Raw genomic sequence first — 25877 nt, 5'->3', positions numbered from 1 at the left:
AATAGCTGAAAGCTGCCACTCCAATATACTTAAGCTTACCATTTGATACTTTCAGAAGCTTAACATTAGATGATCTGAAGCCGTCCGCTGAATATAAAGCAAGCAGCATGTGCAGGTGCATACCATCTGAGCTAGTAAAAGAAACAAATTAAATTATTTAATTTCATGATTATGAAAAACATAGGAAGCCAAGTAAAATTAAAAACTGGGATTCTTTGCTTTAGTTGGAGGTATTTATATCATTTTAAAAACAATGGGTCTGTGAACAGGGACCTACTGGGACCATGGCTCGAGTCAAGGTGAGTAATAATAATTTGTCATTTTTATTTAATTGGTTTGCATTAGGAAAGGCCTCATTTTGGCACCTCGGAAAGAAAGACACCCACTTCAAAATCCAGGATCAAACTTTTTTAGGTTTATTGTCTGTGAGTAGAAAGACTGAAGTAGCATTTTCTTGTAAAACATACTCCTATAAGCTTTATTTACAACTTCAATTTTTTTTTTTTTTAACAGTGAATGCAAACCTGAAGTCACTCAAATTGTTTGCATGCATGTAACAGGACTTTTTGTGATATCAGTGTTGCAGACGAGCTGTTGAAAGACTGGTGACAAAAATAACTGTCAACTGCTTCACCACTAGGGGTGGTTAATCTGTCTGATTTCCCGATTCGATTCGATTACGATTATTGAAGTCCCGATTCGATTACAGTCGATTTTCGATTATTAACGATTCTCGATTAACGATTATTGATTTTCCATTTCACAACAGTAAGTAGTAAACAAACTGTGTAAATCATTACTAATAAATGGTAGAAACAAACCGAATGCATGTAGCGGTTGGGATTTTCAGTTTACTACATGCAGCAGGCACTCTGATTCCGTGTATGGGGCACATATATATTATTCATATGACACACAAACACAAGTAGACAAGACCTTTTTAGTTCAAAATCTATGCCCCGTGTCACATCGCCTCTGCTTCTGCTATGAGCAGCGCGGCCAGATCTGCCTCGCGCACGCGCCGAGTGCTCGGACTACTGTCAGGGTCATTGCGACTCCCCACCTTGCCTCCTAACTGTCCTATGAATACTTCGACCTCGTTTAACATACCCACTGGCATTAGACAAAGTCTTCACTACAATACTGTCGCCGCGATTGCGGAGAGGTGCGGTCAGAAGACAAATATACATATCTAGTCTAGCGCGGTAAAAATCTCCCGCCTCGTCCCCGCAACACTAACACGCCTGCTAATTTCGCAATGAACACTCCGACCCCTGCAAACATTGTTCACACCTCTGACATTTGGCAAAGGACCATTTACATTGGGCAAAGGATTCACCGTTTGTGCTTGGTGTACTTTCACTTTCAATATCACCGTCATCTTCTGGATACAGATATTCCCCTTCAGAATCAGTGTCCGCGAATAGGAGTCCCAACACTTCATTGCGGGTTTATTGAAGCTTTATTGATGCCATTAGATAATAATAAAAATAATAATGATAATAATAATAATAATCTAATGCCAATACTCGCTGACGTTGACAACATTGGTCAGTTAAAATGGCTCACTCACACTAGCTCCGCTTTTTTTTCGCACTGATTCAATGCGCTCTCGAAGATTTTGTTAAGGAGCATTACGTTTTTTTGAGTCAGAGATTAAGTATTACATGTCTGCTATCTGGTGCAGGGGAGGTCGCGTGAAATTTGACACCCTATTTGACAAAATCGGCCGTTTTATTCAGTGCCGCATCTGGGTTAGAGCTCCTGCCATGAAAACCAAAATAAATCCACACGCTTGCTTTGAGCCCAGATGGAGCTGGGTGGTTCGGTTGGTTGCTCGCTCCTGGTTTTTCCATTTTACACACCTGTTCTGGCTGCTTGCTAACTGGAACTGGGCGCGTTCGTGACGTTCAACTCCCGGTATAATTTTTTTTACAAAATAAAATAATGCAAAAAAAAAAAAAAAAAAAAAAAAATCGATTTTTGAAAATGTAATAATCGATTCATACTCGTCCATAACATACTCGCGATTAATCAATAATCGATTTTTTTCACCACCCCTATTCACCACTATCAAGCAAATAACAGATTAGTGGGGTTATTTTAAGCCTCATTACAGTAGTTCTTTTAATCAAATGACAAATACATTAATTTCAAACTAGATTATGACAAAATCCTAGGTTAGAACTGTAAAAAAAACAGGATGTATTCACTATGTCAGTATGTGGGATGAGGCTGAATATTATTGGCTTGTCTGCGTCACTCTCCACCAGTGTTTTTCATCTCCAGCTCAGCCACGCTTCATTCAAAGTGCACACAGACACCCTGCACGGGCCACACGTCACCCTCATGGGGAACCAGAAGAATCCCTGGATCTCTGCTCTGGTCTTGGTAGGTCTTCTACACAAAGTTGGTGGACTATCCAATACCCAGGAAAGATGTTAAGACATATACTTATTATGCAGTCTTTAAAATATGCTATTTTGGTAACACTGGATTGTTCAGTTAGATAAAACATTAAACCAGCAATAGAGAACATGAGAGTAAGGTACATGGAACATCAAATGATTTTGTATAATCTCAGTTCTGAAGCATGTTTTTAACACAATGCTGTAAGGACGTTTAGGTTATGGCCCATAAATCCGAGTGATCTGATTGTGCGCACTGTTTTCACCATGCAGTAGCAGGTGCAGTGGTTTCCACAGTAACTGAGACTGGAAATCATTTAATAAATGGGGTAAAAAAAAAAAAAAATAATACAAGAATTGTTTTCAGTTCTTATGTCCAATGATGTCCTTGGTCAAAGTATTGTAAATACACTACCACAGCTTCAAGGTGATATAACCACGAAACTTTTCTATTCTGAGAAATAGAGCTATTATTTGATATTACAGTTTTATCTGTTTTTATTATTATTATTATTATTAATATATTATTCGCATTCCATTTTCTTGAAAATTAGCTTGCTCAGTGACAAAGGCTGTCCCTGGGATTTCACAATTCTGAGTGAGAATACAAAGGTCACTGCAATGTTTAAATAATCATTTTGTTTCATGTTCACGACCGTCCAAAAGTTTGAGGTTAGTAGAATGTTTTTTTTTTTTTTTTTGAAAGAAGCCATGGCTGCATTTATTTAATGAAAAATAATTGCAATATTCTAAAATTATTGCAATTTAAAATAACTGTTTTCTGTTTTACATTTAATTATTCATTCATGTGACCACAAAGCTGAATTGTTACATGATAAGAAATCATGGTGATTTTTTTTTTTGTTTGTTCGAGCAACATTTCTTATTATTATCAATGTTGAAAACAATTGTACTCCTTAATATTTTTTGTGAAAACCGTGATAAATTCTTTCAGGATTCTTTCACGAATAGAAAGGTAAAAAAAAAAAGCAGGATTTATTTGAAATAAAAGTATTTTGCAACATTATAAATGTCTTTCAGTTTAATGTGCCCTTACTGAATAAGAGTATGAAGCAGGGCCGCGGGAAGTAATTTTGAACAGGGGGTGCTGTGAATTTTATTTATTTTATTTTTTTTTTGGCAAAAAACCTATGAGCCTATATAGGCCTATTTAAAATACATTTTAAAAATAATTACATTGAGATTTACTACTTTTATTGTCATATACACTTCAGTGCACAGCCAGCCAGGGTCTGAAACGTACAGACATCAGTTCTCAGATATGCGCAATGGGTTATTAATCTGAAGCAGAAGCAGAATCAGAAATAATAGTTTAATAATCGAAAGAAAACTAAATAATTACTTTCATTACAATTTCAGATAGCCTATACATACATGCAACATATTAAGATACAACAAATAATATTACAACAAAATATAATATTAATCAAACTTCACAATAACGCTAAAACCATGCAATCGATTTGGTCAGCTGGCTTGAGTCACTGCACGTTTATGTCACGTTTATGTCACACGCAACTCTATTAACTCCAAAATCTTTTTACGCACACCACAAGGAAATAATCTCTGACTATTTAAGCAATTTGTTTATTGAACAGTTCTCCACATCCATTACGCAAAGAACACACGCACAGTATAAAGCTTTCATCTCCAACCTTTTTACACAAACCACAAGGAAATAATCTCCGACTATTTAAACTTTATTTTAACATTTCTCCACAATAATTACGCAAGGAACACACGAACGAAATAATACTCTCCATCCCCACCACCTTACAAAAATACTATAATAGTGTACTACTTACAATAGCTTGGCTAGTCAAAGCTGATCCCACACTTGTTGCCAAAAAAATAAATGTTACAAGCGCGGCAGCACCATGCTCTTACCTGAGCTACATGCAGGTGGGGTGCCCTGGACTGGTTACAGGTGTCCAAATGTCGAGGTGCGCTGTATTATATAAAGATGGATGTATTCTGCATGGAACGAGCGGGAAACCTCGTTACTCGGCGACCAAACCTGCCTGCCTGACGTCGACAACGTAACTTCCGAACCTGTGTTGATTAGGCCTCAAAATATGAAATTAAAATCCAAAATATACGTAATAGCCTACGTGTTTCAAAATCATTTTCTAAAATATTCATAAGGAATTTATAAATTGTGCAAAATATTTTAATAGGCCTACATTTTTTTTATCTCCCTCTCCTCACTAGGGGGTGCTGCAGCACCCCCAGCACCCCCACTTCCCGCGGCCATGGTATGAAGTATCTTACGGACCCAAATTTTTGCATGGTATATTTTTGATGTTTATGTTTTTATACTTTGTAATTGTGGTCCAGGATTATTTTACATTTGTCATGTCTCAGGTCTGTAACCCAGGTGTAGGCGACACCATACACAACTATTGTGTGAAAACCATAAATGGGACCCACTACATCCCATTCTCCAATTATGCTAGGAAGCATGTCCTCATCGTCAATGTGGCCACCTACTGAGGACTCACCTTCCAGTATGTGGGTAAGTATGCTAATTATTTCCCTTAACACAATTATAAATCAAAAAATGCATATAATATAAAAAAATATTAATATTTACATGCAGTACTTATGTTTGATGAATATGTGCAAATATATATTTTACACCTAGTGACAGCAAAGATTGAAGAGTAAATATGAAACCTGTTCATGATAATTGTATTTATATGCTATTTAGAATTGAATGCACTACAAGAGGAGCTCCGAGATGTTGGATTCAATATCCTCGGGTTTCCCTGCAACCAATTTGGCATGCAAGAGCCTGGGAAAAATATTGAAATTCTTTCTGCATTAAAGTGAGTTCATGTTTAATCAGAAGACACAGTCTTTTAAGGTTTCTCAAGAGCATTTTAACCTTGAGGTTACTGGCCATCACTCATGAGCCACAACTACCTGAGCATCAGACAAAGTGTGCGATTAGCTTGTCTTTCTCATCCATCATCCCCTTTAAATCATTGCACGTATCATATATCTTGAACCTAAAGGCTCTTTTCTGGAGTGATATCTGAAGCCACTTATCTGCCCATGACCCTCTAAAGTCTCAATTATTTTTTCCTTATAGATAAACCGATGAGACAAATTTCTCTTTGTCTTCACAGGTATGTCCGTCCAGGCAATGGATTTGTTCCAAATTTCCAGTTATTTGAGAAGGTGGATGTGAATGGAGTCAATGAACACGCCCTTTTCACAATTTTAAAGGTTGGTCATTCTGAGATTGCTTGCAACACCTTCTGCAAGAAAAACCTTTTAGGACCAAACTTTCAAGAAACAATTGTCAGTTAAAATGAAAACGCTGTTTACCCATTTTGGAATATATAGAGGCCCCAAAAAGCATTAGAACACTTAAATGACACTTAATATATCTGCATGTCATTCCTTTTGAACAAACGGATATCATAGAAATCAGTCAATACAATAGAAAATATAAAATGATATCAAACCAAGTGTCATCTACAAACATGAAAAAAATCAGTATCTATTGTTTTATCTTAGCTTAAATGCACTTATGTTCACTTTTTGAAGCTGTAAAAAAAAATTGAGTGAATTTTTCAAAAAACAAAAATAAAAATAATTATTTTTACTTCAGTTTCATGTTCCTTTGTAATAATTTGTGAAATTTACTAGCAATTTATGAGTGAAAATTCATTTTTTTCTTTCAAATAAAATGGCACTTATTTAAATATTTTGCAATAAAACTATACTTTTGGGGACTACTTTTCTCTATATCTTAAATCTAAAGGAGCTTTATTTTTAAGAGTGAAGGCTCTTTCTCTTTCAGAATGCTTGCCCACCTGTGGGAGACAGCTTCGGTAACCCCACCAACAGGTTGTTTTGGGAACCTCTCAGAGTCAACGACATCAAGTGGAACTTCGAGAAGTTTCTAGTGGGTCCAGACGGCAGACCTATAATGAGGTGGTTTCCCAGAGTGAGCGTATCTGAAGTTAGGGAAGACATCTTGAAATACTTCCATCGGCTTTGAAATAGTGGATTTAATTGTACATTCATCTCTCATTCCAGCATTAACTGTGTTAAACTAGTTAACACAGGGTTTCTGCAGGTTTTATGAAGATTTTTTTTTTTGCATGTGCATGCAACATTTAATCCCATTACATTATGAATTTAAGACTTTCTACTGTGATTTAAGGCCTTTTAAGGAATTGGAATGGGTGAAGTAAGACTTTTTCAGACTCACAGAAACCCTGTAACAGTAAAATAACATGGCGAAGTTATAAAAAAACAAATCTTTTTGAATTGGATTATTGTTATAAGAATTTGAACAGTATGAAATTGAAGTAAACACCTTCAGGAGGCTGTCGAGGGGTCGGTTTAGAGATGGCATGTTGATGATGGCTTGAAAACAGACACTCTGTGGTGCCTGACCTGAGGCCGAGGGTCAGCGGCAGCTCTTTAGTGCATTCAGGCTGCTTCGCTGTCCCTTTTCGGTTATGTCTCATCTCCTAAACAACCCTTTGAACTTACTGCCACCTCTGTGGATGTTCAGTAAATAAAGACTGAAATGCAGGAAACAAAACGCTTTCTTCTGGTTATTGCATGTCAGGGAATGTCAGATATGGTAATGCAACTTGCAGTTTAACTCTCACACAAAAACTTTTGGAGGTTTAGACAGTTGGAATATATTTATTATACTAATCAGTTACAAAAGTTTCACATGAGGTCTGCTTTCACCCACTGGAGAAAAAGAGTCATTCCAAAAAGCACAAAACTGCCAACCAGTAAATGATGGAAACGAGTTAATAAAGCACACTTCTCGGAGTGCAATCCAGCTCAAAATCATTTCAACTTGAAAACACTGATCTTAACTCATTCTGGTGGTTAAATTCAACTAAATATTTATCAAATAAATGACTGCCTTTTTCTTTTTTTTACATTTACATGACATGTATCACACCATTTAAAAGTTGCTCTCCTTTGGGAATATTTTTTTTTAGCATACAAACCTTTTTGCATTCAGTTCAAAGCATTGGTCAGTAAGGTTGGAGACATTGCACATGTGCAGAAAAACAGCCTTCATGATGGCAGATGACCGTAAAAGCAGAAAGGATATGATTCTTACCCTGTTCCAAACATATTACAATGTTTTTAAGTGCAACACTGGACCCACTGTAATCAGACATTTGGTAATTTGCTCCTCATGTTCAGCCCAAATCAAAAATGAGACCAATGAAAGTGGGCTGCACTAATGTGATACATTAACTTATTTATTCTGGCCCACTTCCTCGAATTATGCATATGCACAAACACACAAACTCACATCCTACAGTCTTTCAGTAGCTACAATATGTAAAGGCAGACACAAAACAATACACTAAAGACAACATCACTTAAGACAAGAAACCTCAGCTGTCAAAACAATAGATATAAATAACTTATCACTTTCATTTGCACATCGGGAATAATGTTTTTAAACACTGAATAAAATATATTAAGCAAAACTACTGTGATATTTCTGTCGTCCAGATGAAAGCCCTCCATGATCGATTATCCCCTCGATTACAATCATATATCTGAAAGATCAGCAAGCCATGTGAAGCGCTTATTAACGTGTTCCCAGAACATAATCTAATAGATGGAAAGGTTAACAGGTGTAGTATATGGCTTCAATAAAGGGTGGGGCAGATTTTCTCATTCAGTCTCAATCAATACCAACACGTGTCAGGGAATCACGAAATATGATGTTTTCAGGTGGCTATCGTTTAATTAAGTGGTGGAGATCTCACTCTATAGGTAGACTGTTATAAGAATAACGTTCAATCATATTATTATCCATTAAATAACTGACTTCAATTCCTGCATAGAATTATATAAAGCAGATCATTTAAACTTCAACAATCACAAAAAGGTCAAATAATAAATGGAAATATTCTTAATTTGCAGTGAACAGTGTTTCACAAACAGGATTATAAAACTTAAGTATATAAACAACGTTTTCATCAGTGGTAGATATTTATATATATATTTATATATATATACACAGTAGGAAAAGAAAACAAAAACTAAAACAATAGTTCACACCATGCCGACTGAAAATAAACTGCATCATGCTACTAGCTGGGAGCCATTCCAGGAGAGAGAATATGTGGTTAGTGCTTTCCGGGGTCTATGTTCTGACGCTCCCTTTTCCCAAATGCAGTTGCTCCCATTTCTGCCAACAAAAAAATAAACAAGTTAAGAATCCTCATATATGAAACGTTATTTACATTTTTTGTAAATAATTTAAATATCGAGGGGTGTTCTGAACGGTGTCAGAAATATAAATTTAAAAAAGATACATTTAGTTACATTTTCTGCCTTAATTAGAAAGCATAGTAAAGAGTGGATTCATTTTTTTTTAGGAATTTAACACTTTTATTCAACAAGATTGCATTAAATTGATCAAAAGTTAAAATAAAGACATGTCCATTGTCACAAATAATTTCTATTTCATGTGACTTTCCTAATGAGCACCAAAACAGCATATGATAATGATTTCTGTAGGATTGTTAGACACTGAAGACTGGAGTAATGGATGCAGAAAATTAATCTTTGCAGGAATAAATTACATTTAAAAATGTATAGTGTACAGAAATGTTTATTTCACTGAACTAAAGGAATGTTTACTATTACTGAATTATTAATTATCTGTCAAATTAAATTTTGATCTTAGTCATGATATTGTTAAAAGACAATGTGAAATGGATCACACTGCAGGGCTTGATTTGAGTTTAACCATCTGGATTTGACAAAAGTTTAAAAGTTGAGTTGAGTCACCATGTTGTATATTTATATGAAAATAAACACACTCTAACTGAAAAACTTTTAGTGCTTTTCTATAGTATTAAGCCTCAAATGTCAAGTATACATCAGATTGGTTTCTTCTGTAAATTATATAAAAAAAATATATATAAATAGTTTTATAATGTTATACTAAAACTAAAATTAAAACAGTGGAAAATCCCTAATGATAACAAGTAAAAGAAAAAATGCATCTTAAGCACACAGAATAACACAAGTGGACTTTGACTTTGATTACATAATTGTGGCAAAACTAATCTTGATTAGAAATTTGATTAATTGTGCAGCCCTAATACCACTAACAAAATATTAGTGGTGTGTATATAAAACACTATAGAAAGTAGCTTTAGGAAACTTAAGGAAAATGATTTTATGCTTTGATAAAAAGAGTACGCAAACAGACGTTTTCATCTTTAGAATAATTCACATTCATAAATCATGCACAATGGAAAGCAAATTGCGTCAATTTGTATGCCTGTAGATGATACAGATAACCGGACAAACCCAAACTGAAACTAAACTTCATAGGCCTCCTACAATCATTGTGAAATTTAAAACTATTGCCATTTCATGTTTCTTCTGTCATGGTTCTCACTGTCGTCATCATTTGAACTTCCTCCAGTGGAAGCTGACTGATTCAGACAGAGTGCTTGAAATATCACTGGGTCAGACTGAGATTACGTGGCAAAACTAAATGAATCCCGGTGACACAGACAGGGGTTGCAGCAAAAAATATATATTTTGACTGAACATTTTCCTCAAACCCTATTCCACAGACATACGCGCTTGTGCTCCTAATTAAAAACATTTAAGAGCACCTTCTGATCAATAATCAAAAATTCTGATAAAAAATGAGCCTTCCTAATATGAGGTGACATTTGATTCAAAGTGATTTACAGGGTTTTTTTTTTTTTTTTTATTCAACTGTAAAATAACACTGGCTAGTCTTCACTGTATAATGAAAGACAGCAGGAGGTTTATTTAGGCTGCTGTCTCTTTAAGACCTCATGCACAGATCTAATATACTGTTACACATGGCTCTATGCTTACTTTTTCTTTTTTGGAGCACTTGTCCTCCCAATTAAATAAAAAAATAGATCAAAAATACGAAGTAACATTTGACTCAAAGTGTCTTACAGGGGAATTTTCGTTTTGCCTTTGTAATGGCATCATTTTCATCTGTCAAATTCAAAAATGTATGTTTATAAGCTTTTTAACATTTATATTTAAAACAATATAATAAGAAGTAGAATAAGACAAATAAGTAACCAATCATTTGAAATTAGTATAAAAAAAATTATTTGTAACTCAGAGATGACACACAATAACACAAAAGTGCACATGCTGAGCAGTTGCAATATTTGGAACTATTTTCGTTGAAGAAATAGAGCAAAATCAGACACTACTTGTTTACCGAATTGTCGTATTGAATCAATATCACATTTGCAAACTCCCTTAATAACTATTAAAAGCTGTCACTCCTTATCGCTTTCTGTGGGCGCACAGAAAAAGAGCGCGAGTGAGTTCTCAAAGACTTAAAAGCACATGCAAATGATACATTCCTTCATCTGTCATCGCGTTATAAGCACGGAACCTGCGGGAATGAGTAAAATTGTTATTAATAGCTAAAATCCCGTGCCGAAATTCAAGTTCTGCTCCATGTTCTCTGCTAATAACCTGACTGTGAATGTTGGGAGCGGCATCACTATGTTGTCAGTGAGAAGATGCAGACGTGGCGGGGATAATTTTTGGTGTGCTGGCAGAACAACAACAATAATGTGCTACAGGTTTCTTTTCCCCTCATTTTTTCCCAATTGATGGAAATCCATCGTAGACTCGCTGCAATTAACGGAAACCCTTTGTAGTGACAAGAGAACTTTAATCCCTGCGCAGAAAGGACACGCAGGATGAATCTATTAAATACCTGCAGATTCTGGAGGGGGTCTCGCGGTGTCTGCTTGTCCTCTGGAACCACGTGGTTGTGGGAAGGATGACTGCCAGGGAAAACCCTGAACACAAACAAACAGCCGCAAAAAAAAGAAATCATTATCATTACAAATTTATGAAGAGAACAATAGTTTCGATCTCTGTCCACTTCTGCACACTGTACCTCCTGTTTGTACAAATCATAAGTCACACGTGACTTTTTCATACCACATTGGTTAACCACTTGAAAAATGCTGGAATGACACTGTTGTGTCTGTTCCAGGATGTAAAGGACGCAAAAATCAGCAAAAAAAAAAAACAGGAATTTCTCACAGTCGAAACAAACCCAGTTACAGTAAGTTTTTTTTACTTACTGTAACTTACTGTGACTGGGTTTGTTTCGACTGTGAGAAATTCCTGTTTTTTTTTTGCAGATTTTTGCTTCCTTTACATCCTGGAACAGATTATTACTAGACAGTGTACTACTAGATGTGAGGCGAACACATTACTTTGGTGTCAAGTGGATTTAAACAAATACCAAAATGAACTTCTTGGGCAAAAATAAAAAAATACAAAATTAAAAAAATTAAACGTAATTAAAAATAAGTGTACTTAATTGTGCCTTGGAAATACAGCCTTATAGACTTGATTAATGTTAATATTATAACAAAAACTCAATTTATTTGTTCTTTAGTACTGAGTGTTTACTTGAATAATTGAAAAACTTAAAGCAATGCTTATTTGAGAAATACTTCAAGGCTGTTTTCATTTTTCATTTGTTCAAATGTTATAATTATATTAAAATCAGGGTGCTTCTGTTGTGGTATCAAAAACCCTGAAATTGTACTGCTGTTGCTATCACATACTTACAGGGTTGACAGGCTGGAAATCCCTGCCAGGTGCTGTACTGATGTTAGGCATCCTGGGCGGGAAGTGTATGGGCCACCCCTCTAGACCTTGATGGCCCACCTGTACAAACGGGCCACAGTATGGAGGGCTCATCGGGCCATTGGCCGAGCCAGAAGTGGGATCGGATGTCCTCCTTTCCTGTTGCCCCTCCAAAACATTGAAAAACAAAATCTACATAAGTTCCTATTGTCTTCCATTTTGGAATTCTACCACATTTGTAGACCGTGATATTTCTATTATAATAGTATAAAAGCTTCTACCACAAGGTGGTGCCAATGTGCCACATTTACCTGCTTGTGTTGCATCTGAAGTCTCTCTAGTTTACACCTCTCTGCACGCTCTCTCTGACACTCATTCTGTGCTTGATGAAGCTGAGAAACAGAGATACTGAAATCAGAACTTGCAAAAGATTCTTTCAAGTCTCATTATTAGCCAACTGGGCATTTTCTGGAGTCATTTAATTGGTTAGAGCTGACAGTCTAAGGGGCCATGGTAGTTACTGACCTGATTTGTCAGATTGGTCAGTTGACCCTGCAGTCTTTCCACCTGCCGCCTTAGGTCTTCTTTCTCTTCATTCATCCTCTCTCTATCGCTCCTCTCCTTCCGGAAATCCTCTTCAAAGATTTTCACCTTAAAAAAAAGAAAAGAAAAAAAAGCATAGGATGCAAATATACAAGATCTCTGCAGCCATTGGTGCATTTCAGCAGACTGTAAGGATGAAGGAAGTTATCAAACCTCAAGCAAACTGTATGACTCACTGTGGAACCTTGACACAATCATTTCTTACAAAGCGTTTGATAAAAGAGGTAAAATGTCTGAAGTTTCAATGAGTGAAACCTCAGCTCCTAGAGAACCTCTGCAAAAAGTTGACGAAATGAGATAAGTCAGGCGTCCCGAGCAGCTCATTCACTATTTGAGCTCATCTGACCACAGCAGGGCACTGTGCAATGTTAGTGTATGCTGTGACCCCAAAGTATTTACACACTTGAGACACACAAATATATTAATTTTACAGCAGTCAATAATAAATTATAACATTTAGAGTGGTCCCCACTTGTTCCACTAACATTTGACAATAAGATGCATCAGAGTCTTCAAGTGTTTGTACCTGCTCCTTCAATACAGCTATCTGTGTGTGCAGCTCCTGCTGTCTCAGGTTGGCCACACCTTCTCCCAGGTTCATGCCCGGCTGGGTGGAAGAGGGTGAGTGGAGGTTCAAAGCTTCCTCTAATGCCTGTAAAAGAGACAACACAATCAGAACTTTAGAATTTAAAGTGTATTAAGCAAAATACATTTTAGTTTCTTTAGCACCAAATCAAGCACATTAGAGTGATTTCTGAAGGGTCATGTGACATTGAAGACTGGAGCAATGGATGCTGAAAAACCAGCTTTTACACCACAGGAATATATTACATTTTAACATATATGTTCAAATAGAAAACAGTTTAAAAAATCCAGCCTTGGTGAGCATGAGACTTAAAAAAATAAATAAATCATACTCTTATCAACCCAAAACATTTGAAAGGTAATGCACTAAATAAATAACAAAATGCATTTATTTTAAAAATGCCACAGGGCTTTGGATTAAGTGCTTGCCTAACTAAATGACAATGAAATGCTGTGGGAGCTTTACTGACCCTATTAAGCCGCTGGATCTCTTTCTCCTGGTATTCTCTTTGTTTAGTAAGCGGTAGTAACTGGTCCTGCAGGTAACGCACCTTTTGTTTCAACTCACATGTTTCTGAGGTGAGGCACTCCTTCTCGCCCTAAGACAACATATAGAAATACACTGGTTAGCCACGAGAGCAAAACACAGTCACACTTAGTCAGACATTATTACAAGATATTGTTAGGGTCATTTATTGTCTGGCACTGGTGAAGTGAGGGACTTTCCTTAAAAGCATCTTACTATAAATGTCAGATTTCCAATAGGGCAACCAGTTATTAATTAGATACCTCCATTAAATGATTAGGGCTGTCATGATAACAAATTTTGCTGGACGATAAATTGTCCTAGAAATTATCACGATAAACGATAATATTGTTGTTCTTAGACCCGTTTCAACAAATATAATGATAATGGCATAATAACGCAGGTACACCTTTTTAAAGATCAATAAACTTTTATTTTATTTAATGGCAGATTCAGAGCAAGAAATACCAACATGTTGACCTTGTGTGGCTTAAAATTAATTAATTTTGTATGTTATATTATGTTTACATGCCAGTTAGGGATGCTCATATTGACAGTTTATCCGTTAACCCGAAAGTAAACATTTTGACCGATGTTCACATCTCGTCTTTTTGTGCTCAAGTTCGTTATTTCAAATGCGGTATGCGTGCTCATAATGGAAGCGACGCGCTCGCCACGCGCTCGTTTTTTCCAGGCACGTCCACACCGCATTGAGTTAAAAACATCTCAGCTTTTCAGAATGATGCAAGCGCACCAGCTCATGTGACAAGAACCAGCTTAATAAGCTTCCTTCAGGGTGAAATTCCCCGTTGTTTTTGAAAAATGGGGTGCACCCAAACACTACAGTGTTTTTAACTTTTCTTCCAAAATGAATCTTGTAGCAGAGTAACAGCAAGGGTTCCTTGGTGGTGGAAACCCATTACTGAAATGTCCTTGTTGTAACTGAGATCTCAGCTGATGGATACTTAGCAACGACAGACGCCTCAGGAGCCCAACTCCCAGAGCGCTTCGGAAAGTAGGAGAAAACACGTGTGTGTGTGTGTGAACTCACTAGGCGCATTGACACACGCAACTACACGCCAACAGACATATTTAGCTGAGCAAGCCAAATGAAGCGAGCAAAAATTAGGCCCATTTCGAGAGAAAGTTACTTGCAAAATATGCTACGCGATATTAAAATAAAGCAGTAGTGCAAGTACAATGCAATATCACTTGAGACGCAAACATCCTCAAGCAAATGAAAGGCGCTTCCCAAAGCTGGTCAATCTAACGTGAAGTTATCTCTTTATTCCCGGGACATCTGTGCCATCGCAGAGGGTGTGTCTGCTGCGGGCTGTCCACAGGCTGCGCTCCAAACTAACCCCACATTATGACATGTTACTTTTTTTTTTTTTCAATTAAAAAAAATTAATTATCACGGCCGAAAAAATGATCGAGCTCATTTTTTTATCGTGCAATTAATAGATTTATCGACTATCGCGACAGGCCTACAAATGTTGTTTTTGATTAATTAGATAAAAAAGTGCAAATTCATCTCCTGTATTGCAATTAGGAAAAAGTCTATCAACACAATCAATGAATGCACTACATTTGGGCGCTCAGGGATGTCTTTGAGGTCTACCTGCAACTCGCTTTCTATAAGGATATTTTGCAAAATGGAAATTATCACATGACTCTGAATACATAAGGTCTACAAATAAGTGTAGCATGGTATATGCTGGGAAGAAATAACTCATAATCACAAGCAAGCATTTGTCAATGCACCTGACACATGACAGTCTGCCCACATGAAACTCTTATGACCTTTAAAGCATGTAATATAAAAACCTGTGGTCAACATTATTTTTTACAATTTTGAGATCATAAAATTTATTTTTTTATGACTACATGTATGTTTGACATACTAGCATCAGACACAAAGATTTGGTGTGCCTCTCCTATGGTACATCTGTGGTCTGCTGTGGGGGCAAGTCATGCTGACAAAACCTGTAATGCCGTCTATAACTCATAAATAAACTAAAAACCATGAGAGCATTGATATGTAAAGATAAGTAGGCAGTAGATGTGAAAATGAAACCATTTGTCACATGACACAGTCTATGACACTTTAATACATTTCTTTATGACTGAACACCATATCAACAGCAATGGCTATAATCATGGCAGAATCAACAGTATTATAATTACAATATCTGCCACTCATTAAAACTATAAGGCAGTTTATCTGTGCCATGCTTGACTGTCCCCCTCAGGACTAAAAGGAAACCATTGCTATATACTAAGAATGCCATATGGTCAGCTAATGGGAATGACTGGTGCTTCCCAAGAGAAAACTGAAAGCACTGAATGACTATTTGAAGCTTTCATCGAGCTCCACAGGGGTGCAAATACAGTAAAATTTTCCCTAAAGAGTAAGAAAATGAAACTTCTTAAAAACGTATTAATGGTATTTAAGAAAAAAAAAAAACACGTACACAGGTAGAGACTGCCTGACAAAAATGTAACGCTTTTTTCTTATATATATATATATATATACACATATAGAAAGAGGAAATCAGAATTTCTCTCTACCTAAAAGTAGTAAGTATAGACTGACTGTGGATGTGCCTTCTGCGACTGAATCTAGGGTGTACCTGCACATTGTCGATCTTAGACTTTGCCAGGAGGAGTTTTTTGTCATAATCTCTTTGTCTTTGTTCACGTTCTGCTTCGAGCTCAAGCACTGCCTTTTGGGAGTCAGCAAGCCGCTGCCGTAGGTCTGTGATCTATAAAGGAGGGAAAAGTCATAAATTGATGAAGGCTCATCTGACAGTTGTAAATCTGTTAACACGTCATCCTAACACAGCATAAAGGACCGTTAGTTACAGAGCAGCACTGAACTGGGCGAAAATGTTTTATATTTCAATCTGCTTTAATCTGCATGCAAGAGTGTGCCTTTATCAGAAGTATTATAAGGGTTGGTAATCTATTTTATAGTATATAGATTAATTTTATGTTAGAAAGATTGCTAAAACACAAAAATTGAAAGCAATAAGAAGAACAAAAAATTTTGTTTTGTAATTTTTTTTTTCCATTGCTCTGAGTTTTAACACAATCCCCACCTGACGACAGAGGATGCGTGTAGAAAAACAGCCCCAGTATGCTTTTAATTTCTATTTTTTCTCTCTCTTCTATCAGACCGAGCAGATGCAGAGATGCAACAGGCATCACTATCTCTGGGACGTGAGATCACGCGGCTTTGCAACCTTGGCCAGCCCCTACGGCGAGCCACAACAGGAAGACAGTGGGTACGGAGCGAGGTGAGGGAAATTCTGCCAGAGGTGTGACAGGAGGGGCCTGTGGTGTGGTGTGCAACACTGTGACACACACACAGATATGCTTTCCATTCCTTTGCCCCAAAAACATTTCCATCACCACCCAAATGCAGTAACAGGACATGTCAACACCCTTCTCGTTATACAGGAATTTCATGTGATGATTCATATGCCTTGATCTCCCACCATTAAAACAGCAGCTAGTTGGACTCATCAAGCACTTAGTAGAGTGAATCATGTTTCTTTATGTATTGCTTTTTTTTTTTTTTTTTTTAAAGGTGAGCCACAAAGGTTACAAGGCCAACTGGAACATATTTATAGAGAATTTCTAGGTATATGTTGTTATGTACCTTCTGCTCAAACTGTGTCTTCATTGAATTCCACTGAATGTCCCACTGTTTGTTCACCTCCAGTACCTGAGAAAGGTCAAATGCAAGCATTTACACATCAGAGTCAAACGGGAAAATATGACAGCAGTAAAGCAAGCATATAGAAACCAGGGGACCTCCAGAAAGTTCTTACATCTTTCCTCTGTTTCTCCAGAAGCTTGATCTTTTTCTCATACACCTCCGGATCGCAAGTCTTAGATGGTGTTTTTTCCAAAGCTTTACCAGACTGTAAATGTAAAAATAAAAAATAAAACGTTTAATTATGCATTTGCAGCCAAATACCAAAACTTAATCCAAGAGACACTATAATCCCTTGCTCTGTAAAAAAAAAAATAGCAATAAATAATGACCAAATCTTTTTCCATCCTATATCTTTTCAGCAGAACTGAAACTCAGTATGAATTATCTTCCCATTTAAATGTCATGAAATATCCCAGCTAGACTTTAAACTGAGAACTGATAACATGTAATCAATCACAGCAATTAGTTGATGACTGACCAAAGAACACCAGAATTTTCCCAATCATACTACAGTACAGCAGTTTTTAGTTTGAGTCAGAATGTAACACAATGACCTTGTGCATTGTTCTTCAATATTTAGTCATATCGTGAAAAAAAGCCCACAAATGAGGAACTTAAAAAGACCATCGAGGAAGAGCAGTATTCAGAGCCTAGGTGGTATTCCCAAAACTAATCTAAGTGGCAAAAGTGACTCAATAAGACGCCTCTCAGTTTAGAAACCGGGGAGCAATTTGCACATTGGTTCATTTTTTTTCTAAGAACTCCCACTGAAAACAAAACAGAAAAGCAACTAGACCACAAAATCACTGGTCTGAAAGGGAAATTAAAGAAAGAAAAAAAAAACACAAATTTAGAATTGCACCAGGAAAAAAGGTATCATGGTCATTTCCACCTTAGTTTTGGTTGTCTCTTCTTTCACTGGCTCCTCCTTTGGGCTCGGATGCTCAATAGGTGCTGCTTGGGCTCCTCCGCTGACCTGCTCCTTCAGTTTCAAGTTCTCCTGCCTGTGCAGAATACACCGAACCAAAATTTAAATTGGAAAATGAAGAAATGAATTACAGGATTCTCTATAAGACACAGTGAGAGAACAAGCATCAGATGGAAAGACCCCTCAGTTCCAGCACAGCGGGAAATACTGTGAACCCTTATTATATTTTCACAGTTTACTCACACTGATTCTTCTCACAGATTCACACTGGGCTCTTTTGCTTTTAGTTGTTCCTTGAGTAAATTAAAAGATGAGTTTATGATAATGAGTTTAAATGTGAATTGAATTACCTCAGCTGTTCCAAATCACGGTTACGGTACTGGAGGTCCTCCTCCATTTTTTTCCTAAGCTCACTGTTTTCTTGTCTTAGCTGTTCGCAGAGAGTCTAGAGATAAGAGCAAATTAAATTCTCAGTAAATCAAACCTTAATTACTTAACATAACAAATAAAAGCCAATACAGAGGCTTAAAAGGTGTCTCACCTGTAGTAAAGATGTTCTCTGTTCGTTCTTCTGGACCTTGGATGATAAGTGGTGGAATTCCACGGCCATGCGGCCCAGGTGAGCCAGCAGCTGGTTGGGATTGGATTCTTCTGCAAATACACTGAAAGAACTCTCCAGTCGCCGGAGTTGACTCGCCAGCTCCATGTTCTCCTGCGGCAGGTGGATCACTCCAGGCTGCATTATAAAGCAGAGTTTACCTAAATATTCTTCCCAAAAACATCCCCAACACATAATTCCAATCACTAGGGATCAAGTGGCACTTTTACTTTCAATATCTAGACTTCATGGTTGCCGATACATAGGAAGAGTACTGCAAAACCATAAATTGAAAGTGAAAAAACCCTTCAGTACCTCTATATAAACATTCCCAGTTTTGCAAATTTGTGAACAGAAGTTTTTGTAAACCGAACCAAAGATGTATTCCATAAACTGATACACACGCATGAGTTTTTCAGTCTATCTGCATACTAATCCTGGAGTTTCCCTCTGAGTCATCCAAGGAACAGCCTCACACAGATAGGTTGATTCATTATGATGAACAAATCCCTGATAAGGAACGGTGACTACAGTGACTGGAATGTGGCACACATGACTTACATGCATGGCACAGAATGACAGAATACGGAATGTTCGAAACGGAGCAACAATCCAGCAAAATACACACAAATATCACACACGTGCAGTTAAGTGACTGCAGCTGCCCAGGATTTCCTAACATCCCTAAAACTCACTGTCTGGGTTTCCGAGGATGTCTTCTCTTCCATATTCACCACCTCAAACTCAGATGAACTTTCCTGTAAACATAAGAATTCACAGCATTGCAACACTTGTTCTGACCATTACACACAGAATACCAACTCAAAAAGAACATTTAACCATTCACAAATGAGGAAAAAATGACAACTAAAACTAGAAGTTAAATTCGCATTAGATTTATACAGCATGTTGCAAAACAATACATCTATGTTTAGAACATCTATGAAGGGAATATATCATAACACGTGCACTGCAATAATCGCATACAATATGAAGTCATAAAGGAGATTTCACTGTTCTTGTCAAACTAAAATAGCCAGCAATTCACAAAACTGGAAGTTATATTCCCCATGTGGGATTTTCACAACATGTGAATACCATACTGTTTTCACAACATCAAAGGTATAGTGGTAATTCATCAAGTTATAATGTGTTATGATAAACTCATAAAGCATATTTTACTATTTTTACTCCACATGGGAATCAAATAGACAGGAATTCGCAAAAACTGAAAGTTACATTACTTTGTAACATATCATCATTGACTTGTGACCTTAAAGTCATAATGGTTTCATTTTGAAGAAGTGCTTACAGTTGTCTCTGGTTGTAAATTATTTCCCGTTAAACAATCCCGAGATTCTTGTCTTTCTGTTGTAGGATAAGCGTGATGTTTTCCATGACCTAAAGAAAGCCACAATCACAAGAGATCTGGTTTAAAAACAGGTCCCTCTGGTGACAAACCCTTCCCCAACCTTACTCCATCTGAATATTGATATAACTGTACCTTGTGTGTCTGTCTGAACAGTGGTGCCCATGCACAGACTGGAGGCAAAGCTGGTCGTGGATGACTTCAGTACTTCGTTATCCCTCACAAGCTCTTCCACCTTCTTCCGAAGCTTGGCTGCCTCTGTCTGAGACTCCTCTAACAGGTTTCCTACCAGCCACGAGAAAACAATGGGTTACAAGACATAAGCACAAATAAATAAAAAGCAGCTGCTCTGACACAATTGCATGTGAGATGCTGGAGTTACTGCAACACTGCGCCAGCTGCTAAAAGCTGAAAATCCAGAATCGCTACATTTCTGATCCAACAATAGACCTTGGAAGTCCAAATTAGCAACACAGGATACCAGTGAACTAATACAGGGGTTGATGACTCAGATGCCCAGAATGAGCAACATGTCAGGCATTTAACTATGTGACCTCAACTTAGTCACTGACAGATGTTGAAATTGAAAATATAAAGGTGATTTTTATAAAATCTTCCAAGGTGGAAGAACCTAATCGGCCGGATCAAGCAGGTTCTTGATTGTCAAAGGCATTACAAATAGGTGGCAGTTTATAATCCCTCACCTAAACTCTTCAGACCTTTCATTCTCTCCCTCAAAACGGCGTTTTCCTCTAGCAGCTGTCTGTAGCTGAGGCTGCTGGCCTCGTCTTTCACCTGGCAATCGCTCCCACCGGGGTCATAGATGCGATATGGACCTTTTCCCTCCATCGGTCACCCCCGTCACTTACCACACATGCTTCCCTGTACTAAAACAAAGAAATCAGGAGGTCATTCATTTGTGTGTTCTGTACAGACAGGTTAAACAAAACTCTCAGATTAGCAACGACAGCATGAAAGTGCATAAAGATTGTCGATTTGCAATTCAAAAAGAGGCATTTGAATAATGCCATCCTGGGGATTTCTCTTTGGCTATTTCAAGACATAATGATTTGAATGCACATCTTTGATATCATATTCATAACTAAATGTGTCATAGCAGTCATTAAGATATTCTAAAATGGTTTATGATTTTCCCAAGAAAAAACCAAGACCAGCATAAATCCTCACTTCCATATAACCATGACAAATGAAATTCACGCTAAGTGACAGCTAAACCCAGCAGCCAAACAAAGGAATAATCATGCGCCACCAGACAATATCTCATTTCCTACTAAGACATTTTCTCAAATTCAAGCTCTTCAGTATTAAAAAATACAGCCACATACCTTCACAGCTACTGTAAACCCAAGTTAATCTAAAGCTAAACCCTTTCACTTTCCTTTTCATGACAAGATCTGTTTAAACAGTTCTAGTAGTGTCAACATTACGCTGTTAGGTGACCTTAGACCAGAGGAAACCTTATCTAGAGCATCATGTTTATTTCTAATCTCCTCCAAGCTCTTAATCGACAGCTCTCAAATGACTTCACTTAACAATACGAGCTCAAACAGACACGGTGTGGAAACCTTGAGCTTTTATTAAGAATCAGCCGAAAACCCCTACCCACACAAGGTCAAAGCCAACGTATTTTGTGTTCTAAATAAATGACTCACTTTCAAAACAAATATGTGATGATATTAGCTTAGCATCCGGCTAACAGCAGGTGATGTGTTTATCATGCTAGCAGACAAAAGCTTTCATGCTAGCGCTCCCTAAATCCACAAACAGTGCCTAAATATGCACAATAATGTCTTAAAAGAGGACAAAATATAGCGGTCGCACGATTACGTTCATACATACCTGTATTTTACCGCTAGTTTTTTGTTTTTAATGAAAAGGTGAATTGTTTCTGTATCTTGACGGAGACGCGTCTTTCATCGGCCGGAGGTTTGCGGAAGTGGTTCGCGGCGCGAGCTGGGAAATTCCGCAGATGTAAACAGAGCCGCGTTCACTCTAGTGATGGGAAGTCCGACTCATTTCCTCGAATCGGTTCATTCAAACGGTTCGTTCGATTATTTCACGTCAGAACGTAATTGCGCTATCAAGTGGTCCCTTGTAACGTTCAAATAAAGACATATTTTGAAATGTATAACAATAATATTTTTCAAGTTTTAATAATAATAAGGGTGTTTATTGTATTTCCTGTTCCAGTTCAGTGTGTTGCAGCCGAAGTTTACTGTAATTTAGAACATAAATAAAATTGATTTTATAATAAATACAAAGGTTGTGTATGCTTTAATAAAATGCTATATTATAAGATAATTTCATAAGATCTGTCATAATCAATCCGCTAACATATTTGACCGGACACTCCTCGGTTCGTGGATCATTACGAATCGATTCTTGTTACGAACCGCTCGGATCGATTCAGTACTGCACAATTCGTGAACCATTTCAACTGATTCGTGGTAAAGATCCGATTCAAATGAACAATTCGTTCAAGAATTATGTATAGTTCGTTCGCTCGCACACATTCGCAAATTAGTTAAATATATTGGTTTAGTGGCTGTACTATTTCAGTGACGGATTATGAAAATTACTAATCTTCACATTTTATGATTGATCGTCGTGTTTTGATTGAACATGAACTTTTAATGATTAGTTTATGGAGTGGCTGCTGTTCATTTAACGTTACTGTTTCACTGCACTAGTTCTCCTGTCTAGTGTATGTGAAACGCCTATGATAAAGCCTACCAAAAATTGTTAATATTTTTTTTAGTAGTTCGTAACATGATATACAATATAGCCTATGTGACTGTAGTTTGCATTTGTGGGTAAAATATATCTAATCAGTATTAGATAGCCTAACATGTTTCAGATTTATTTTTATAATAATTAAAAAAGTTGCAAGACGTCCTTTACTCTTTATTTACAGCAGGCTGTAAATAAAGGTTTATGGTTTCACTTATTTCCCTTATAAACCACCTGGAGCAAATTAAAGTTGGACACACATAATAGCGCAGACACATAAAATGCACTTTATCATAACATTTATTTTCATTGACAAAACAGGTAGTTTTATAAAGGACATGCATCTCATTGTGTCTCTGTTGCATTATTTTTGACCCACATATGCAATATACAGGGTTTGTTAGGCATTCATTAAAAAAAAAACATCCTAACAGTGATTCAGAGTTCTGTCATACTCATACTGTGTGAATTATCTTGAAAACTTTAATCAAAACTGCAGGAAATTAAATTGGCTGTCTCGGCTGTTCTAAACTCCATTAGTTAATCTGTAAATTAAATAACAAAAATTTAAATAAAAACAACTCATTCTATCATATTTCTTGGATCTGAGCCGTGCTAATTTCACTAGTGCATGAAGAAATGTAAAAATTCAAAAGGAAACAGATAATGAGAGGTTGAATTGAGTAATTGAAGAGTTGTCATTATTGGCCAATTCTGGAAGTTCAACAATTATAAGAAAATGACTGTAATGTTTGTACATTGTAATTATTTTCATCATTCTTAACATAATCACTACACTAGGGTGGATATGTCTGTGCTCGCAGTATGATGTACAGTACGTTTTTAAATAGGCATTAGAAAATGCTTTTAAAATACAGTCATGGTGAGGGGTGCAATTTGAAACATGCTTGGCATATTAAGAATTTTATTGTCAAAATATTCCACAGTTTATACAACAGCCTACTGACAGTAACAAGTTATAAAAGTAAACAGATGGACAGATGAATGGATGGATGTATTTTATGACCCTCGAGGTTAACTTCAGGAAAATTAATTACCCATAAGAATTCTAACAATAGTCTAGTAATTTGAAACTACTGTGCAATATTACTTCCATTTATTCATTTGACCATATCTGACTCATTTCACATTGAAGTTCATTACATTTGTTTACAATAAAAGCAAAAAACACATTACACATGCAAAGCACTGTGATATTGATACTTTGACATTGATACTTTCAGAACAAAAGGATCACAATAGCCAGATATAAGCTTTTAGTTCTGTAGTATGAGTCCAGTTTCCATCACTACAACAACATAGAGCAATAATGTTCTTACAGGAAACTTTATGGTACAGTTTTTTAAGTATCATTGATAAGGCAGCCATCACCAAATCAAAATCATTACCCTAATATCCTTTTTATAAATGTTACCCTGCATTGAAAATAAATGGTGACATCTTGTGGAAATGTACCACTGTGGTATTAAAGATTAACATCACACATATATCTAAATTTGTGTTTAATTATACGTTTAAGTGGTTACCTATCAAAATAAATAATAAAAAAATAAAAACACTTGTAGCATGATTTCTTTTAAATACCGAAGGTCAACAGTCAACCAACTTTAAAACTTGTAAACCTGCATGTACAGTAAAGAGTGTCCAAATGAGTGTCCAATTGATATATATGCATTTTTCAATAAAATGAAATGCACTCAATGATAGTCTTTACAAAAAAGGAGTCAATTAAAAAAGCAAAATACTGTTTAGAAAGTTAGATTAGTCCAGTTTGAATGCACCTTTTAGTAAACAATACATAAATAAGTGAGTTTTAATAAGATTTCCTTTGAAATTTATTACTACAAGCAACATCATCATCAAAAAAGAAATTCCCTTTTGTCACAGCTTTTATGGAAATCCAAATTTACTGATTTTCTGATAAAATTACCCATTTTTATCCAAGCTTTAAAAATCAAACATCAATTATTAATAATACTAAGGAAAAAAAACATGGTACAATTACTCACCTACACATTTTACTTGTGTCCGAGAGGCGTTTTTAAGGAAACTGGTGGCAATGGGGGAAGCGTTTGCTGTGTTTTTAAGCAGAAGGGGAAATTCCCACATAGTGAAAGGCCCTGATATTTTTTTAGCTCAAAAGTGGGACCTGGTATGTGTCCAGGAACTTGAGACTGTTTAGCTAAGTGTTACCAGACAACAGATATATTTAATGGTAACATAACATATTTTGATTGTTGACAATGCCATAGTAAGTCGTAAACAGGAGTGAAGGATTATTACATCAAATCATTTAAACTAACTACATAAATCAGCCATTTTAATTCCTGACATTAAGTTATAATACTTTATACATTATATTATAATACACCATACATTTACATGCATTTGTCTTGAAATGGTCCCATAAATAAAGCTCAACTTAGGATAAAGATCATAAAACTATAATTGCATTTGTGTTGTCTTTCAAAGTTTTTAAACCACAAAAAAGTATTCACGCTTACTTGCACAACGGAAAGTGCACTGACAAATAACCTTATATAAATAACAAATAACCAGCTTTTGTAGAAATCTGCAGAAAGTACACTTACAAATGCACAGTTTTATGCTGTTAAAAGTTTTTTCTGCATAGTAACCTTTTGTTACCTCTGACATTAAGCATCTCGTAACACCCTGGATTGTTCAGTCTTGTCTTTGCTTTTGC

General features: G+C 36.5%; 1 protein-coding gene and 1 pseudogene across 4 annotated transcripts; one reads left to right on the top strand and one right to left on the bottom strand.

Annotated features, from left to right (window-relative positions):
• Positions 1-85: 85 nt before the first annotated feature.
• Positions 86-6993, top strand: LOC128027587 (glutathione peroxidase 3-like; annotated as a pseudogene).
• Positions 6994-7333: 340 nt separating this feature from the next.
• On the bottom strand, positions 7334-25454 carry LOC128027585 (TNFAIP3-interacting protein 1). Of its 4 annotated transcripts, none has more exons than XM_052615326.1 (18): positions 25183-25454; positions 21106-21288; positions 20537-20686; positions 20345-20433; positions 19728-19790; positions 18976-19170; positions 18785-18879; positions 18399-18510; positions 17619-17711; positions 17447-17512; positions 16416-16547; positions 13727-13855; positions 13198-13323; positions 12594-12719; positions 12381-12460; positions 12051-12240; positions 11179-11263; positions 7334-8625 (listed from the first exon to the last, which is right to left on the bottom strand). In XM_052615326.1, the coding sequence occupies exons 2-18, from the start codon at positions 21248-21250 to the stop codon at positions 8564-8566; spliced, it is 1938 nt and encodes a 645-aa protein (XP_052471286.1). In that variant the 5' UTR covers positions 21251-21288; positions 25183-25454; the 3' UTR covers positions 7334-8563. The 4 variants fall into 4 exon arrangements, with proteins under 4 accessions (XP_052471286.1, XP_052471289.1, XP_052471285.1 ...); XM_052615329.1 differs by lacking the exon at positions 25183-25454 and adding an exon at positions 22262-22429 and having other exon boundaries at positions 12051-12236; positions 12380-12460; XM_052615325.1 differs by lacking the exon at positions 25183-25454 and adding an exon at positions 22262-22429.
• Between the last annotated feature and the right edge of the window lie 423 nt (positions 25455-25877).

Source organism: Carassius gibelio, chromosome A14 (genome assembly GCF_023724105.1).
Source record: "Carassius gibelio isolate Cgi1373 ecotype wild population from Czech Republic chromosome A14, carGib1.2-hapl.c, whole genome shotgun sequence".
Taxonomy (NCBI): Eukaryota; Metazoa; Chordata; class Actinopteri; order Cypriniformes; family Cyprinidae; genus Carassius; species Carassius gibelio.
Note: the sequence above shows the minus strand (reverse complement) of the source record. Positions and strands in the feature narration are given on the sequence as shown.